The sequence below is a fragment of the Galleria mellonella genome, unplaced genomic scaffold, assembly GCF_026898425.1.
Source record: "Galleria mellonella isolate WM207_F2 unplaced genomic scaffold, CSIRO_AGI_GalMel_v1 utg184, whole genome shotgun sequence".
Classification (NCBI taxonomy): domain Eukaryota; kingdom Metazoa; phylum Arthropoda; class Insecta; order Lepidoptera; family Pyralidae; genus Galleria; species Galleria mellonella.
The window spans coordinates 10,232,228-10,252,706 of NW_026442025.1; the positions used below are offsets into that span (position 1 = coordinate 10,232,228).

General features: G+C 34.1%; 1 protein-coding gene across 3 annotated transcripts in view; it reads right to left on the reverse strand.

The window, feature by feature from the left end:
* LOC113509400 (uncharacterized) overlaps nt 1–20,479 on the reverse strand; it is a 47,012-nt gene that overhangs the window by 11,193 nt on the left and 15,340 nt on the right. For all 3 annotated transcript variants that reach the window (XM_052893986.1, XM_026892748.3, XM_026892739.3), the window contains exons 3-8: nt 18,247–18,563; nt 9,544–9,668; nt 4,020–4,195; nt 2,239–3,254; nt 1,455–1,572; nt 585–902 (exon numbers count right to left, since the gene is read on the reverse strand). In XM_052893986.1, coding sequence (XP_052749946.1) covers nt 585–902; nt 1,455–1,572; nt 2,239–3,254; nt 4,020–4,195; nt 9,544–9,668; nt 18,247–18,563 — 2,070 coding nt within the window. The remainder of the gene's footprint in view (nt 1–584; nt 903–1,454; nt 1,573–2,238; nt 3,255–4,019; nt 4,196–9,543; nt 9,669–18,246; nt 18,564–20,479) is intronic.

Genomic DNA, 20,479 nt, shown 5'->3' on the forward strand with positions numbered 1-20,479 from the left:
AAATATAGTTTTTATTTTTTTATGTGAGGAGAATATATGAAAAATGATTTGTGTTAATATTATAATGGAAAGATATTTGACGAATGTGTGATATATCGGTAGATAGGGATATAGTTGTCATTGATGTACATGTTACAATACCTATTAATGGAAAAAAAATTATAGAATACAATGTAACATGATGAATTAAAAAAAAAAAAGATGATACCGATAATTACATATCTGTGAATGTAGTCCAGAAAAAATATAAATATATAGATTAGTGCGTTTAAAAAAAACACAAAGAAGCAAGCGTGCTAGCCGAAACAGCGTGTTAGTGGACATAAAGAGAAAGCGGAGAACAGAAAAAAATATACTACTTACTAATTTAAATAAACTGTATAAATTTTAAATATTAGAACAAGAGAATATGATTTATAAAATACGGTGCAGAATTACATGAGATCAAGAGTCTATGAAAAATATTTAACAACAGTAAAAAGGATTAAGATAAATTTAGAAATAATTAAAAGAAAATATACTACGTACACAGTTAAAAAGAATTTCTCAAATATATGGAAAATAAACACAGTACTCTGCTTTACCTGTATTAAGAGATGAGATTCTGCTTGGAGATGACGTAGGTGGAACCGCTGGTCCCATCTTCTTCTCAGGGCTAGCCTTGCAGGATAAGATATCCCTTTTGGCGGATTTTTTCACAATTGTCCCACTATTTATGACTGTTGTATTATGTAGATCGAAAGTCCTTTCCATCGCTGAATTGGAACTGAGCGCTTTGGTTACGGTATAGGATTTATCATCGATCATATCATAAATGGGTGATATGGTGGTGTGTAGGTTTAATAGATCATTTTTGGTGCCCTTTTTGATTGCTGTCAGTGGTGTTGAAGCTATTTGTGTGCCTGCAATCGGGGTAGGAAGGGATTGATTATGTTATACTAAATGTATGGTGGGTTGCCATATGTCTAATATTTTAAATTTTAATAATACAATAAAATGCGCATAGGGATGATTTTTTAATATCAAAACAAAGAGAAACCAGAGAACAATGGACAGATGGCAGCACTATTCGTAAATCACTAATAACATCTCTTAGAGCTCTTGTAAAGCTCTCAGTTGTAATACCCCTTGTATTAGTAATAACACTAAAACACCAATGACCAATTCATTATCTTACTAATATAATAAAACTAACTTGACGATGTCTGCAAATGGGAAATATTAGAAAAAATACATCTATAATAATTAATACATCTGTTCCTTGTAGACCTATTGGTCTACAAGGGGGAAAGGGAATGTCAGTAATGGAGACTAAAAACCCCATTGCTAGCAATATACCCAATCAGGTCGACCTCCTCGTGGTTCCCCCTGGAAACTAATATATATATATAATGGACATAATGATGACGAATAACCCACTTAGACTATGTATGTACGTATGTACGTTTACTCACGCGTGTGATTAAGTGGATCCGCCTCAGGCACACTATCAGGAGGACTGGAAGAGCTGAACGTGCCAGTGTCCGTGCTCTCACTAGACCCGACCATCGCACGTTCTTGCGAGCACCACTCCTGTAAAACACAGTAGATAACATTTTAAAAAGTAATCATTTAAAATTCAAACAATACCAAAAAAATTCTTTAATCGTGGCAAAGCTAGTTATTATAATTTAAAAACCAAAATACTTAATCGATTTTGATAAAATTTCAATCGGATCTATCTTAAAGTATTTCCTTTTAGAAAAAAAAAAAAAAAAACTTTTAAATCATTTCATAAATGAGAGAGGTAACAAATATACCCGTAGAAGAATACAACCGAATTGAAAACCTTCTTCTTTTTTGAAGTCAGTTAAGACGACGTCAGAAAACGACTTTAACCGCAACTGAACACATCAATGGACGAGGAGATGTTTCATAGATACATTACAATGTTTATTTGTTAACGTCTTGGCACTGCAGTAACTCAACCATTCTGCGTGAAATTCTATAAAAATACACGTAGTATTTGCAATGAAGGATAGAGGATCTATTACACTTATCTTTTATTTTGGACAATTAATATATACTAGTTAAGCGAACGAAGTCGCGGGTTAAAAATAGTATATTAGAAGTGACCATCGCAAAATCGTGTCTACATGTAAAGTCTGCTTCGCAACAAACTAGTTTTTCGTTCTGCAAAGAATTGTAGCTTTTAATCGATAATAGCATTATCAAAACAAAAGTCGTTCATATACTTGCCTCCTGTTGCAACGTCCTTTCGCTGGCATCGATGAGGTTCAAAGTAGCCGAGTTGATATCGATCATTTGGTTCTCGTCCGTTTTCACGTACACCACTGTCGTGTCCATGGCGTTGTTCTTCGGCGATGGCTTCTTGAAGGTCGCGTTCCGTTTCGGCGTCTCTCTGGTAGGTTCGTCGTGTCTATCAAATCCGCCGTTCAACGCTCTCCGCTTGGACAGCAGCTCTGATGCGTTCTCCATGCTTTGTCTCGGAACGGTGATCGTTTGATTCGGCAGCTGTATCGTTTTGATAGGCGACGTGTCTTGGTTATCCGGCTCTGTTGGCAACGCCTTCCTCGCCAGAGACAGCTTCTGCCGAGCCTGTATGATTTCGTTCAACTCCTGCTTATCCAGGGTTACGTTCAGGCTGTTTTTCCCTAAATCCGTTGTCCTCTGCATGCCCATATCTTTGTAAAACGCGTCATCTTGTTCGAACGTCGCGTTTAAATTTTCTTTCTCTGCATCGTTTGCTCTGCTAAATTTGTTATTAGCGTAATGTAGCGTTATTGTCTCTCCCATCTCTGGGCTCATTTTAGGCGGGACCTGTTTAGGTGAGTCTTTTTTATCACAGTTCTCGTTTAACACTTTAACGGGGTCCATTTGACAACTCTCTTCTCGGGGTTTTGTGTAGCTCTCAGGTGTTCGGATCGGTGGGTCTTTTTTTGTGAAGCTATTATACATTTGACACCTAGGTCTTGCCGAGAGAAGTTTTTCGGACTGCTCTAAATGTGTGAATGTGGCTGAACTAAATATATTTGAATCGGTGTTATCAGCTTTTGGTTTTGATGTGTTGGAGATGATATAGGAAGAGTTGACTGAGCTGACCAGGCTCGGAGGTAAAGAGTCCATTAGGCTATCATTATCTGGATATGTGGTTTGCGATAGGAAACTTGTGCTCATATCTTTTTCGTCTAGGATACTTAATGTCATACTTGTCAGCATTGGGTCGATACTATCACGGCCTGACATCGGTACACCTGCAAAGTAACCGTTGGGGCTTTTAAGTATATGTCAGAAATTTCAGAACGCAAAGCGATACGTGAGGGGTTAATTCAATTTTACTCTATTCTTAAATTTGACTCAGGACAGAAATATCTGAGATAATTTTCCTAATCTGTAATGAGTCAGGATTGACGTATCGAGAATAATTCATACACACAGGTGTTGTCCATGTAATAACGTATGTGAATACAATGACTCGCCGTTCTATTTCATCCCTACTAATAATCACAGGCAGTCTGCTTAGTTAAAGGTAAAAAAGCCGTCTGTTTGGGGACCTCTATTCCATTCGTGTTTCTGGCGTGAAGCGGCTGTTTGCGTGACCTAGTTTTCTTTTTAATTAAATTATAGGATATGCTAATAAAACTACAGAGCACGGATGTATAACACCTTAGTCCTCAGGAATGGCAACGTTTGAGAGGTATCATGGACGTTAGTATATTATGTGATGGCGCTATTTATGTGAGCCGTCAGTTTTTTTATACCATTAATGCAGCAAACAAGCATACGGCCCACCTTGCTGGTAAGCGATTACCGTAGCCTATGAACGTCTGCAATACCAGGGGCATTACGCGCGCGTTGTCGATCCTGAAGAAATCTCTTTACACTTTTATAACCCCATACTGTAGTCTATTGGAAAAATTTTAAACTACTAGTACTAGTGTATTTGCCATACTAAATATAATAAAAAAAATCAAGACATTGATGGATGACAAAGTAATAAATTACAATCTATTACAAACCTGAATCCCTATGTGAGGGTAGGGACTTTCGACTGTCGAGCGACTCAGCGTTAAACGTCCCAGAGCTCTCCATAAGTAAGGAAGACACGAGGCTCGGTGGGGACATCCGCATAAGTGACTCGCCACTCTGGTACATATTCAGACTACCACGCTCGTTCATTATGTTTGAGAGACCCCTGAAAGAGTAATGTTTATGTTACTGATTACTGACTGATTAGCCGTGTGGTCCCGGCATAGAATGGCCCACTCCTTCCTTTCCCGTGGGTGTCGTAAGATATGTCTAAGAGAACTTAATGTTTGAAAGGCGGGCAGCAGTGTCCTTCGTAAAACATCACCAAGAGTCTAACAGCGGTTGCCAATCCGCCTGCCAAGCGTAGCAACTACTGGTAAAACCTCCCTTTATGCTAAAGACCTATGTTCAGCAGTAGATAATTGAAGGCTGATATAATAATAATGAGGATGTTACTGATTATATAAGCAAATTTCGTACTATAATAAAAACTAGTTTTCGCCTTCGACTCACGCGGATGATGAAGAAGGATAATATATTAATTGATAAGAAATCCTACGTTCTTCTCCTACGAAATCCACCATCTCACATACTATGCGAACTTCTTCTTTTCATTTGTCATCACGGTCGATTATGATTTGATGATGATGACGAATTAATGATTGATATGGTTGATTGAACGGCTGAGGCATCAAGAGGTAATAAATAGACATACTTTCACAATTATAATGTGAGTAGGATTAAAAATTTTAAAAGTTAAATTTTATTTCCAAATTCAGTTTGCTGGGATTTTAATTCAGGGGCCTTCTAAAAGGACAAGGTTCTTCATTAATCTGCATTTTTGACACTACTCAAGACATTTCTTATTTTTTAAATATTTAACTAAACAGAGTGTAATCTTGCGGAAGTCCCTATCACTGGTTATTTGATTTGAATTATTTTGTTTAATTCCGTTACCATTAGTATGCGTGTGACTATCAACACTCGAAGATTGGCCACCACTATAACCAATAATTCCATAACCTTCCATATTAGTCATCAATCTCCATTATGATCAATTTCTTGTTTGTGGAACAAAATATTTAATACCTAATTAAATATATTGTAACTCCACTAAAGACTATATAATCATACATGTTAACATTATAAAGTTTGTAAAGTTGTATTGGTTTTATTTAACATAAGAAATCTCATCTTTTTAACATTTGTATTAAAAAAAAAAACTAATTTTATATAATAATAATAAATAAAAAATCAACAAACAATTAACAGGGCTTCTTAATATCAGTGACAATAAAATTGTTAAAATTTCGTATATCCAACCGAATTAAATAGGCATTTTGTCCTCCGTGGGTGATATCAACACGCCAGTATAGTTTCGTCATGTGGGTTATAGTTAATCAATCGCATACAGCGGCTTTTTAATCCTCCGTGAGTCGATATAACGAAACTTTAGCGCGTCCCACGCGAAAGTACATGTCCGCACTTTGACGTCGCACCGGACCGCACTTTCTCTCTCACATGGTTTGTTATAGTAGTTGATTACATTCGACGCCAACTCATCCAAAATAATTATAATGAAAGCTGAGTATACATTTTTTTTGGACTTTTATTACTTTAGTATTTTTATGTAAGTTTGTCAACAGATACTACCGAGAGTTATATATATTTTATTTTCGATTAATTTCATATACTTTTTTTCGTGTCATATTCACGTTTGTATACTGAACATGATATAATGTTCATAATCTAAAATAATAACTTGAAGTTATAGAATGCCATTAATAAATTAAAAGTTCGTGATACTGTCAAATTTATATTTTAATGTAATAACTATCGGTTTAAGTTACGTGTAATTCGTTCGAGAATGCTCAAGTAGTGTAATGTAATATAATGTGCATTTAAGAAATTTTTAACAATAAAATTGTTAAAGTTTTTGCAGTAGAAACCCAAGCAAACAATGTGACTTATTTTTTGTGTTTTCAATTTATTACAGCAATAATAAGTGTGCTTAATAAAAAATTCGGTTTTTATAATTTTTAAATACCAACATAAAGAAAAAACATCTCTATAATACTTTTTCTTTATTTTTTTTTACAAAACAGGGGGCAATTTAGCACGCGGCTCACCTGGTGGTGACTACCGCCGCCCATGATCACCCACAATACTAACGGTATTGCAGGTGCTCTGCCGGCCTTTTAAAAAGGAATATGCTCTTTTCTTGAAGGTTATGTTGTCGTATCGGTTCGGAAATACTGTTGCTGAAAGTTGATTCCAAAGAGTGGTTGTGCCTTGAAAAACGCACGGTGGAGGACCGCCACTCGTCCAGATGGTTGAGATGAAATTTTAGTTTATGGCGGGTTGTACGATGGTGAAAATCAGCAGCAGGTATCAATCCGAACAATCCCTCAGAGCACTCCCCATGATAAATTCGATTTATGTTAGTATTAGTTATTATAAGAACAGAATTTTTTATTTATTATATATTATTTATTATATAACGGTAGTAAAACTCACAAACTATAAGACGAGAAACGCTTAAGACTATTTTGGGCATAATTATTTATGGATTTAATGTCTATGATGAGTGTTCTTGGCCAATTAGCTACCGTTTAATTGTCGGCGATTCTCTTAATTATACCAGCACTAGCTGTTTACCGCAGCTGCACTCGTGCGAAACCTATTATTTCCTATTCCCGTGGGAATTTTCAGTCAACTTCAAAAAGGTTCTCGATTCAGTTACAGTTTTTATGTTTGTTAATTCCAAACTCCCGTCATTTATAAACCGATTCGGAAAAATATTTTTTATCTGAAAGGACAACCTTCAGATTGGTCACATAGAAATCTCATCAAAATCGGTTCAGTAGTTTGGTTCTTAAATCGAAATAATTTGTTTAACCACGATTGAAGTCGATGCTTTTGTTGTGAAACGAAATATCTTTATAGATTATTTAAGATTGTGTCCCACAAAAAAAATCTGACTTCAATTATTGCTAAACCAGTTATTACTTGATTTATTAACTACACTAATGAACCGATTTTAATAGAATTTCTGAAATATATCCTTTCAGATAAAAAAAGAATTTTCTAATTCAGTTTAGATTTTTTTTATGCAACTTGGAGTTGCTAACAAGTTGACGGCCCACCTGATGAAAAGTTGTAACCGTCGCCTATAATATGAGTATACCATGGACATAACAGAGTATACTGTTTCGCCCATGATACCCCATGCATTGCAATTCCTGAGTACTCAGGACTCAGGTGTTGTTCCTCTGTACCCTTGACGAAGTTATAAGGTAACAAACATGAAAAAAAATACAACCAAATTGATAACATTCTTTTTGAAGTCGGTTGAAAATCTTAATAAATAGTACTCCTCCATAAAGTACAGCCTCTGTCTCTAGTTGCTGTCATTCCCATTTTGTAATTCAAACATTTGAAAAAGGAACGTACATTTCTGAATCTCTTACTCGTACTCGTATATTGTGATCAGGCTTTATATGTGTATAAAACGAAAGATTGTGAAAATCCAACCATGCCCTTAGGAACATTCTGTGTTACCATTGTGTTTACATTTTAGTATGACGATTACAAATAACTCCGTGTATAAAATGCAAGTGCAACATATAAAAATAAAACTAACAACATTTGTTTGTAAGCAATTAACTAATTTATCTTAGTGTTTTCCTAATCGCTTTTGTAGCGTAAACGTCTCAGGGGCATTTCGATAATAAAGTAGTGCGCATTCATTTATAACAATAATGTTAGACTATTTTTTAAAACACTTTTTTTTTATACTTTTACGGCGAAAATATTATAAGACCCAACACGAAAGCTCAAAGTTGGGGAACACATCATTAAAAAAAAAAAGTTCAACAGAAAATCTCTCCGTTTTCCTCGTCAGTTAAATACGAATGGATCAGTTGGGTTTTAGTTATTTGTGAGCATCTTATTGTCTGGATTCACGTTGTTTAATTAAACCTACTAACGTAATAATTAAGTTGTTAATATTCTAGCGTAGCAGTAAACGTCTGTCTTGGGGAAAACGTACGATTTGGTAAGTTGTATTTTATTCTGTGACTATGTACCTTGTACCGTTTATTTAATAACCAATCTTAGTCCACAAAAAGCAATCATTTCAATTGTGATAAAATTAATATTTATTGGTAATCTCAATATACTTACTTTTAAACAAAATTCATTAAAGAACAATAAGATATATCGTAAACATGATATTTTTTTTTATGTGTGGTGCAAAAGTGGGAAACAAGCATGCAGCCCGTATGATGGTAAACGATCACTGTAGATTATAGACGCCTGCAAAACTTGAGGTGTCACGTGCCGGTTGGCAACTCTGAAGAGACCCGTTTTTATTAAGATTTAAGAACCTCATACTGTAATCTCTAAGGAAAACATCGACAAGGAACTCATTTCACAGCCTGAGCGTTCGCGGGAGAAAACTCTTTTGAAACCAGACTGTACGTGTCTATTATATTTATGTTATATATATGTTTGTGTGATGATAAAAGATTCTTTGTCAGTGTGTGGTGCAAAAGTGGGAAACAATTAAATGATGGTAAAAACTGTAGATTATGCCTGCAAAATGGACGTGCCGGTTGGCAACTCTGAAGAGAAAATTTAAGAACCTCATACTGTAATCTCTAAGGAAAACAGACTCATTTCACAGCCTGCGTTCGCGGGAGAAAACTCTTTTGAAACCAGACTGTACGTGTCTATTATATTTAGGTTCCACCGTGTGAGGATGAATCTCCTATTAAAATTAAAATATTTGAATATGGAAAATGGAACGGTGTGACTATAAAAAAAAAATAAATACACAAAGAAACAGCTGTGTCAATTGCGATGCAAAATTTTATGTTAATCAGTATTATCTGCTAATTCAATACGTTAAAAGAAATAACCATCGCATTTTTAATTTGAGATCTAGATATATCTCAACCGACTTAGAGAATTCTAGATTCAATTGTTTTTTTTTTATGTTTGTTACTTTATAACTCTGTCAGTTCTAAAACGATTTGGAGAAATCTTTTTTTTTTTATCTAAAAGGGAATTTATATATATAATACTCACCGAATGGTCCCATAGAAATTTTATAAAAATCAACTATTAAACTACTCAACAGTAGTTCAATTTTTAGATCAAAATAATTAGTTTTGGAATATAATCTTTAATTATTATTACTGAAGAATAATACAAATTTCATTAAATTTTAAAACTAATTTAATGTATAGATCTGTGTTAATTTAAACAAAACTCGATTATTGTTTATTTGCATTATTTTGTTCCATTCCGTATTGTTGGCAGTCGTACACATATCAGTGATATGGAATTCCGCAAAATAACATTTAGTTCAGTATAAAAATTTGTTTAACTTTTCATTATTTTAATCCTGTTTCATCAGAGAACATTGAGTCTTATGTCCAGTGCATACGAAACAGTGTTCACAGCAAGGGCACTACTCACTACTTCCAGTATCTAATGTGTGGCACTTACTTGTTAAATGTATTGTTGAAGTTATGCGCCGGCTGTGACAGATCTATGTTAATTGGTTTCGAAGGCATGTGTTCCGATAGACGATCCGATGGGTCACCTGACGGCAATACATCCAGGTCTTCCAGCTGCAAAAGTAATGAACTGAATAATTTCAATGAAAACAATCTTAATACTATTAAAGATAATATTTTTTTTAGATGGATAATAATAGTATGGTAACCCCGCCTGCGATATTAGTATACGATGGCGGGGTACCAGTGAGAGATGATGGAGAGGATGAAAGGTCCGTTAAACCCATCGTGACGAACTCATTTAGAATTGATCACGTTGGTTTCCTGGGGGAACTGTGGTCGAGGTCGACCTGATTGGCTATAATATTGCTATTAGACTGAGCTATTACTTCAAAAAAAATTCTTTCATCCCCTCTTCCCAGAGGGTATTTCAATCGATTGGATGAAATCTGTAATCTCTGAGATTGTAAACAAATGATTATAGTCATACATTCCATCAGGTGAGATTGTGGTCAATGCCAAAACCCATCTATAAACAAGTAAAATTTGTAAAAAAATTTTTAGATAGATAATTATATTAAAAATATTTAAATTTAGAACGCAATGTCGTATGGCCGCAAGTACATTTTCCTTCACAGCAGATGTTTGTTCTGCGTAGAAAAACGTCAATTTTAATGATCATGAAATTAATATATGTTATAATATTGTTAAAAAAAGGAAGAAAGGTTGTATTTTCGTGTGTGGTAACATTATTATTTTTCCCGCGTTTTTTCTTCTGTATCATACCTATTTTTTTTTTTCGTATATATCTGTTAACTTATTGAAAATATATTGTAAAAAGATGTAAACTATATTATTGCTAACAAAGATATCGTGTGACACACACATGAAATACAAACTGTCTACCACAATTTGATGACGACAAATCTTGTACAAACATTCCACATTACACCTATGCAAATATACACAGTCAGCTATGCGTTTATGAATTTTGCACACCGAGATATTCTTACTTGCATGACATAATAGACGAAAACGCATCATTAGTTTGTATTGAGTTTGACCAACTGTTTTGCTGCCAACACCTACATACACCAACCCATAGACTTAAAGATCGAGTATATTGTCTACTAGCTTTTTGCTGCTACTTTGTCCGTGTTACTGATATAAGTTTAGTGTCCGGGACAGAAAGTAGCATTCTCCATCCCATATAGTACGTGTTTATCGAATTTCATAGTGATTGGTTAATCCGTTAAGGTGCTATATGGTGACAAACAAACAAAAAACATCACACATTTATATTAGTAAGGATAGTCAATAATTATCACTTCCATCAAATAGTGCGTGGGCTAGTTGGTCATTCCCAGTTGTATAAAAAAAATATGAACAAGTAAATTTCGCGTCTAAAAAAACCAGCTATTTCAACCGTGACAAAAATAATATTGACTAGTAACATCATTATTCCTATTTTAAACGCACCAATGGACGACGAGATGTTACACATTATACTCGTATTTCAAATTTTTGATTTCCCTTTCTATATCAAACATTAATAAAAACAATAGAGTATAGAAGGACGAAAAAGTTAGGTCCATTTTATACGACATGACGATTTTTGAAGAGCATATTAGAAAGAAAAATAGAGAGCAAAAGAGGAAGGGGAAAGCCGAATAATAACTACATGGGACAGATAAAGAAACAAGTGTCATGTCGTAAAGGGAAGTCAGAGATATGGCCTGGAATAGAGCTGGTTGGTACAAAATGCATGAATTAGTTGCACTGACAAGAGAAAATGCTTTAATAAAAAAATCAAATATTTTATTAATACATACGAAGCATGTTATTTATTGGTATGTTTTGTTACCGAGCAAAGTGGAAAAAAAAACTGACTTCAGTCATATATATTATATAATTACTATTTTGGACAGAATATTTATTGTCTAGGTTTGCGAATACGTTTATTAATGTGAAATTAACACAATTTTCTTAATAGAAATTTAACACCCACAATAATTTCACAATGGGCCGTTAGCCGTTAGACGTTATAGATTGGACACGATCGAGTAACTAGAGTGAACGTTTTTGACCGTAACGAGTTTTCTGATACAGTCAATAATTCAATATCGATCTAAAAATTTATTAAGACTTATAAGTGATTAGGCATTACGCAAATTTATAAGTAAACATTTTTTAATAAATAAATTCAATTTTTAGTAAGCAATATTTATAATTGCCGTGTGGTCCCGGTATAGAATAGGCCATCTCTTCCTTTCCGGTGGTGTCGTAAGAGGCGACTAAGGGAAATTAAAGGTCAAAGGATTTTTTAACGGGTGAAAATGGCATGGTAACCCGTGGCTGCGCTATCGGTATACGCTAGCAGGGCACCAGTAAGGGATAACAGGAGAGAATGAAAAGGCAGGTCTGTTAGCCTAAAAAGCCTTAGATAAATTAGTTACGATAGTTACCAGAGGGAACCGCGTGGAGGTCGACCTGATTGGGTATATTGATAGCAATAAGGACTAACCTCCCATTACTAACAATCCCTTCCTCCCTCCAATGGTCTAGGAATGGGCAGCAGCGGGCCTCTTAGAATATCACCAAAGCCTAACTGCGGTTGCTAATCCGCTTGCTAAGCGTAGCAATTACTGGCAAGATCACCCTTTTGTGGGAGGTCTATGTTCAACAGTGGACAGTAGGCGGCTGATATGATGGTGATGAAGCAATATTTGGTAATTTATTTATTTACTAGTTTTTACACGTAATTTCGCCCTCGTGACTAGGATACATTAATTTATCAGAATAAATTGCAGCTTATATTTTTGTTTTATACTTTTTATTCAGAGGCTGACATATCCTATAAGGATATGTCAGCCTCATCATACCTTAATTTTAAAAAATACCTCACATACTTAAAATATTAATACATAAATAAATAATACATAATTGTTATGTATTATTTATTTGTTTGCCTATATTGTTCTCTATCCCAAATATTATGTGCAGGTATACCAAATTTCATTACAATTTATTGAGCCTTTGAAGCACTAAGAAGTGACAAACAAACTGGTTTACACATTTATAATATTAGTAAGAGTAATTACGGCTATTTGTCAATTCTAATTTTATAACTCAATGTTACTCCCATCGGGAATCTCGTCTGACAAAGTTTGAGTAATTTATGTCTTAATAAACCAACCTTTCCCATATAAAGGTCGACCAACCAAAGTTATACTTTAGTTCATTAACCTTTATACGGGTAACCGCTTCGATACATAGTCAAACTACTAGATACCACTACGGTAGAAAGAAAGCATACGGCCTGTCTGATGGTAAACGGCGTTACAGCAGCCTATGGACGCCTGTCACCAGGGATGTCACCCACGCGTATTTTTGAAGAATCCCATGCTGTATATATGTAGTATCTCTAGGGAAAGCCTTAACAGGAGGATCATTCCACACTCTAAGTGTTCGCGAGAGAAAACACTTTTGAAAACTCACTGTGCGTGACCATTCTGATTCTAAAGTATGAGGATGGATACCGATGGCGAGCGATGCGATGGTGAAAGATACTATAACCAGGAATCGTTCGAGTAGGTATTACTTCTTTCGGCTCAAAATATGCAGATTTTGTTTAAGAAACACACGTGTAATCTAGAGATCCGTATCACGTATACGTTTTGTTTCAAACACTTTTTATTACAAAATAATTAGTCAATCTGTCACTTATAGGATAGGAGCACAATTTATGTTGCAACAATTACAACTTGACCTGTATGTGCAACTGTGCGTGTATATACTGCATAATTATTTAGTCTATGGCTTCAATTATTGCACATTATTTTAATCCGCGCGTAACAGAGACAGAAAACAATGTGAGATTACTCCTTTTCATCCTTAGAATACCGTAAGAGCAAACCAAGAGGAAAAAATACAGTACACTCATGCAAGAATAGTAAAACACGAAAAAAGCTCCTTATAAAGCTTAGACTCTAGCTAAGCTAAGCTAGCTAGAGTGGTAAGAATGGGTAAATATTTTTCTCTTTCAGTCATAAGGTCTGTATCCAACAATGACAAGTTTATATATATATATATATATATATATATATATATATATATATATATATATATATATATATATATATATATATAGTATATATATGTATAGTATGTAGAACATGTAGGACGGTAACGTACATTGTTAGTGGGCCAAAGAGACACACCTTTTAAAAGAAAAACATGTTATAGACCATTTTCTAAATAAATTAATATAATCGTAGTATAAAAATATTCACAGCCTACGCGGATTTGTACGCGGAGCTATAGTAAAATAAATAAGCAATAAATCATACCCTTATCTGTAGAAAACTGAATCATTTTGATACTCTGCGTATGATAATTTAGAATCCGTTACCATTTTTAGTAACCAATTGTTAGTATTTTAATGTAATGTATGTGAATTAATAGGAACAAAGTACCATTCTGACTGATATGACTAACTTTGACATCTGACTTTGACCAGTTATGTTTTGTTTTTTGGTTGGGTTTTAAGATTTTTAATTAATTTATATTTTATGACTGTATCATATGATTACATTAGCAATTATTTTAGGAATGGAAAGGGGTTTACATCCGCTTTGAGCTCATATTAATATTTTTACGATAGAAGCAGTTTTATTAATCTTTACTAGTATTTTTTTTCTTTACGAAGCAAAATAAAACAGATTTTTTCTAAGTAATAAAAGCATTCTAAAATATTAAGCCAGTGAAAATCAAAGATTAGTTTGCTGTCACTTATCACGCTATAAAATTCCTATAAAAATATCAATATATAGATGATCAATTATCTAATTTTCTAAATGTTATAAAAAATTTTAAGTTTGTAACATGGCTCATTGCATATTTTGGGAAACTGTAAGTCAAATGAGAAATTTATTCTTTAATAAATATATAATAAATAAAGCATTCATAAGAAATGACGATTTAAAAGTGCTTGTAAATAAGTCTATTTAAGTAAAGACAATTTGAATTTGATCCGCATTCTAAACTCAAATATTTTCAAACTAATGTGTCTAAAAAACATCTCGTCGTTCATTGAATATTTTCCTCACGACTGTTGTCTTTTTTTTTTTGCGAAGCAATATAATGTACTTGTTTATTACGTTTGGACTTTTTGGATTTTATTAATTCTATTAATTAATGTCTGTCCCACAAGCTCTTAGTCAGTTTTTTTAATAATATGGAAGGATATAGAACATCTGTGATTAAAAATAATAGTAATTAATCTTCGAATGTTGGCAGTCGCACGCATACTAATAGATAGTGGCGGAATTAAACAAAATAACTTTAATCAAATAACTATAGAGTCCCCACGGAGCAGACCAACTAATAACTGATCAAAAAAGTTCATTGAACTCGTGTCTAATAAAAATTAATATTTATATTGAATATGCATTTTGCACCGTTAACACGGATCAGGTTTTAACACCAATTTTATATTCCAGCGAAATATATTTAAAGCGCGCATTTTGCAACATTCAGTGGCGAAGTTCAGAATGACCGTCATCTCATTTATTATGTAAACCGACGCTTCAGAGTCACGGTCGTGGAACTTTTAAATATAAATTAGTACATAAATCTGTGTTAGCTCTCATTCACATGAGCGTGATTTTAATGTTAGGATTAGACTTCATAAAAAAAAAAAGTTTTTAATTCGGTTGTATTTTTTTTATATTTGTAACCTTAGAATTCCGTCATTTATAAATTTATGTGGATTTTAAATTATCTGAAAGGATATACGATCACATTGGTTCCATAGTAATTTAATCAAAATCGATTTCGTAGTTTTTTATTACAAATAATTCAATTTTAATCATTTTTAATCAAAATAACTGACTTTGCCACGATTGAAGTAGACTTTTTCTATAGAACAAAACCTACTTGTTGTATACAACTTGTAACTACTGATGAACCACCAGATGTTGAGGGGTAACTGTCGCCTATAGACCTGGCGTAACCTGATCGATCATAGTTTCTTATAAACCATGATCAACACCGTCGATATTATAGAATACACTAGTGATGTAATATTTATTTCGTTTTGCTTCGTCTGTGCGCAAGAAAACAATAATAAACTACGTTACACAGTCTTCTTATGATGACAGAATAAGAATACAGAATATCATGACATTAAGCAGAGGGAGACTTTATACAAAAGTCATTTGCATGGGCACCTCTGTCCCATTCGTGTTTCAATCGTGAAGCAGTCGTGTTTGCATGGCTGCTTCGGTTTTGAGGGGTGGGATAAGGTAGTGAATTTACAGGGTACAGAGGAATAACATAACTTTTTTTTTATACAACATAGAATGGCAAACAAGCTGACGGCCCACCTGATGGAAAGTGGTAACCGTCGCCTGTAGACATGAGCAGTACCATGGACATAACAGAGTATACTGTTTCGCCCATGATACCCCCCATGCGCTGCCATTCCTGAGGACTCAGGTGTTATTCCTCTGTACCCTGTAAATTCACGACATATCCCACCCTTCAAACCAAAACACACCTGCTTTACGGTTGAATCACGAATGGGACAGTGGTACCCAAGCAATCGACTTTTGTACAAAGTTGTTGTTAACTGTTGATCGCATATTAATTTATTACAATTAAAGTAACTATTTTTTGTAAAACAAAATCTTAAATTTGAACATTTGTTTGTTACTATATCTGCTACGAACATGGTTTACAAATACAATGACGTCAGCACTTTTGAACATTGACTTGTCGATCTTTTATTAACCTATCATTTTACTAGAAATATTCCTTGCAAATGCACTGATGTATTTACATGATTAATATCTTGTATTACAAGCTATTTGTAAGTTGACTGACAGGTCTATCTTGTTTAATTTAGCTATCAACACGACAGAAAGAAAACCCGCTGCAGTACAGACTATATCTTAGTGACCATCTTAGGCAAAGTTGTTGGTAAAAATTATATTATACTTGCAAAGCCAGATTTAAAAAAAAAACCTATCTACCTACGGGTATTTTCAAGACAATTCTCTTGCGAGATAAAAAGCTCCAAATGTTAAAGCACTCTACATCTCCTGCTTCAACCATTTTCAAAACTCGTGTCATGTATAATTGCTGGTTCAAAAAATTGTTGATCCTGATCATTATAGATTGGTCTAAGCCTCTTCCGATACCAGAATACTTGTACTTTCGTATTCATCACCATCATTCGTCAGTGTAACAGTTCACTAACGTCCCAATTTTGGGACTCCAATGACGAAGATATTAGCCTAATACAGTACGTCATTACAATTTAACATCAAAAACTATTTGGCTTTAGCTAAAGTCAAAGGCAGTCCTTTAGGATTGACTATAATTACAGCATAGGCAATGTAACATTGAATAGAACTGAAAATATTTCATGTAAAATGGCATCAAAACTTCTCGTCGTTACATTTTGCAATAATTTTTTTTATACAACTTAGAATGGCAAACAAGCTGACGACCCACCTAATGTAAAGTGGTAACCGTCGCCTATAGACATGAACAGTACCATGGACATAACAGAGTATACTGTTTCGCTCATGATACCCCCCATGCGTTGCCATTCCTGAGGACTCAGGTGTTATTCCTCCGTACCCATTAAATTCACGCCATATCCCACCCTTCAAACCGAAACACAGCCATGCAAACACAACTGCTTTACGGTATATATACTTTATCAATAATTAGTAGTCATCACATTTCACATAAGATGATAATCTTTCTAATTATTATCTTGGTTGCAGCTGATATGCTAATGAACATATTATCTTGTTAGGTGCGACAATTGTAAACTTGACTCAAGTCAACATCATCTAGCTAAGGACATTCACCTTATCTAATCCTCAACTTGTTAATTTTATACACATTGGAAAAACGATCTTAAAAACATCACCATATGTACGAATTTAGAAAGCTTCACTCTAATCTATATTACCAACATCAAATGCATTAAGTGAAGCTTCGAACACAAGTTACATCTTATCAAGCTTTTTGTAACATTTGAAAATTTTTGCATTTGGTTATTATATTATATATAGCATATTAAATAATTATAATTTTCAATTAAATTGAGGTGTCCGTATGTCCCGGCGTAGAACAAGCCACCCGTTCCTTTCCCTTAGGTGTCGTAAGAACCGACTAAGGGAGGGCGAGGGATGGCCAGCAGTGTCCCTCTTAGAACATCTCTAAAGCCTAACTGCGGTTGCAAATCCGCCTGCCAAGCATCGCAACTACTGGCTAAATCACCCAAGGGGGAGGCTTATGTTCAGTAGTAGACACTTAAAGGCTGATATGATGAAAAACGAGGTGACAAAAAAATTTTCATCAATTGTTGACATTCCTGCAGACTGCAGACCTCATCGATTATAAGTCTATGAATCTCTCAAATCAAAGGTTGCGGAAACGAAAGACAATCTGTCCAGAAACAAAATTGTGCAGTTGCAGAAAATGTATACGTCGTAGAATGCAATTTTAGAACTTAGACGAACGAGACAAACATAAAGCTTGTCCCGAGATAAATTATCCTTCTTCTACGCAGGTCATAAATCAATGGGTGACGGAAGAGTATGTTGGAAGTTCCTGGTAAAAAAGGAATTTTAAGCAATATAGTTTTATCCCAACTAAATGTTAATGAACTTACCTGTGGATCATCATCTTGAACTAAACTCCTTCTTTTCATTGCGTACTCTTTGACAGCATGACTGTTTTCTGTATTCGTATCAACGTTGAAGGTTTTTAATCTCAACATTGGACTGATTGGGCCCAGTGGCATATTGTATTTATTGTACGTTAAATATTTGTTTGTGGACTGGTTAAGAGAGGGGTTTGGAGACATGGACGATGGATTTGAAGCGACCTCTACGATGCTTTGTATACTCGGCCTCTGAACTCGTTTTTTCGGTTTCACGTATGTTCTCGAGTCGAATTTGTGTTTGTCTGGCAACGTGACGATTTCATCTGAAACAAATAACATCGAATTTGATCAAAGAGTAATTGAAAGGCAAGTCTTTTTAAGTTTTCCCATATGGCATTCTGACCATCAGCTGTGAAATAAATCGAAACAACTGGAATAAAAAATTCTGTTGTTCAGTTTAGATTAACTATCAACGTGTCCAAAGAAAAAATCTCTCTCCTTTTAAAATGTGTAACTTAAAATGGCAGCAGCCCTGAGTAATATATAGATTTGCCGATTTAACGATAATCGATGCAGTCTTAAAGAGAAAGTCGCGTACAGTACAACGGAACATGACATTGTTATGTTGTAACATAATATATTGAAATTGATTATAAATAGAAAATTTGGACAGTCACTTCTTGTCTACAGGACATCTCATATGTTCTACAAAACTGAATATGGACCTTATGTTGAGTAGTAGATAATAAATAGCTGAAGTGATAATTACTGAATTACTAATGATAAATATTTCATAATGTTGAATCATAGTACTGTCCATCCGGTTTCTGCAGCATACTTAAACATTGATTAGCATGTAATTAGGACTGCTTCTGTTAACAATCGGTTATATAATATCCTACCCTATCCATGAACGTGATTTTCCTAATAAAGTATACGCATCTCCTGCTATGTGAGTGTACGAAGCCAACTGGCCAGGTTGGCAAACATCTGAGTAAATTGAATGACTTGGAGGGCATACCACTACGTATAGAAAATAGCAAGACAATTTAACAACGTTTTTTTTTTAATTATAGGAGAAGTCTACTCTTGCCTCTGCAGACAATTAAATAAAAACGCTTAAAAAAATTGTGTAACTGATTTATTTTATTAATTGTATGAAAATTTGGTAATTATGATCGTATGGAACTTTCTAATTCAAAATATAAAAGATTTAATAATATGGTCACTTGTTAGAATTATAATAAAAAAGTAATTAAGCGCATAATCAATATGCAGTGTAAAATGCAATAAAGCACTTCTGTATGAGATTCAATTACCCGAACACGAGATAACTGACCGATAAGGTGAATGAACGTTTTCAAATCGCACCACAAAATTATTTCTTCAAACGATTCGTATAAGATATATTTTTGCTTGAAATAAAAAATTCCAAAATGAGTTTGTGCATTCACCGTGCATGGATATTAATAGCATTCAAATTGCTTGAGATTTCGCGTTACGTATGCAAGGTTGGTCTATAGTAAGGAAGCATGGTGACAGCTGGTAAAAATGTCACGACAATTTGACGTAACAGGGTTACGAGTTGCCTGACAAGAATAATAACTGTAAATGCTGCCGTAAAGGATCCGCAGCTTGTATTAACTCTTCCCTTCCAAGTTCCCCTTCCTGCTAATCTTTATTGTTTGTAATATGCTGTAATATACTATCTTTGTGGTACTATTATTTGATTTTTATCTTATTAATATAATAAAACTGTAAGTAATTGATATATTATATACTATATATGAGACATTATTAAGTAAAACCTATATGAGTGTTTCAATAAGGACAATAGAAGCAAAAACAATATTTTTTAGAAATTTTGTCTGTCTGTCTGTAAGTGTAATTACTGCACAAAAGTGGATGCGGTTTTTACAGTTGTATTCCTGAAAGTCTAACTTAAAAACTGGTATATGTTTTATATGTTGACACACTATCTAGAACTGGTCTACTTCATAGATTTTGCTATCTGTGAAATCGACGAGTATGAAGTAGTGGGCAAACATCTAGTTATTAATAATATAAAAATTACAATTGCTCAGTAATAAGCAGAAATATAGCAACAAAATAAATAAGAAAGAAGGGAAGAAATAAATAAGGAAGTTAATTGAAAAAAAAAATTGTCAGAATCGACGAAGATTCCGAGTAACTCGCGAATAATACAAATAAATTGGGAATCCCTTCCTATTGGAGCTCA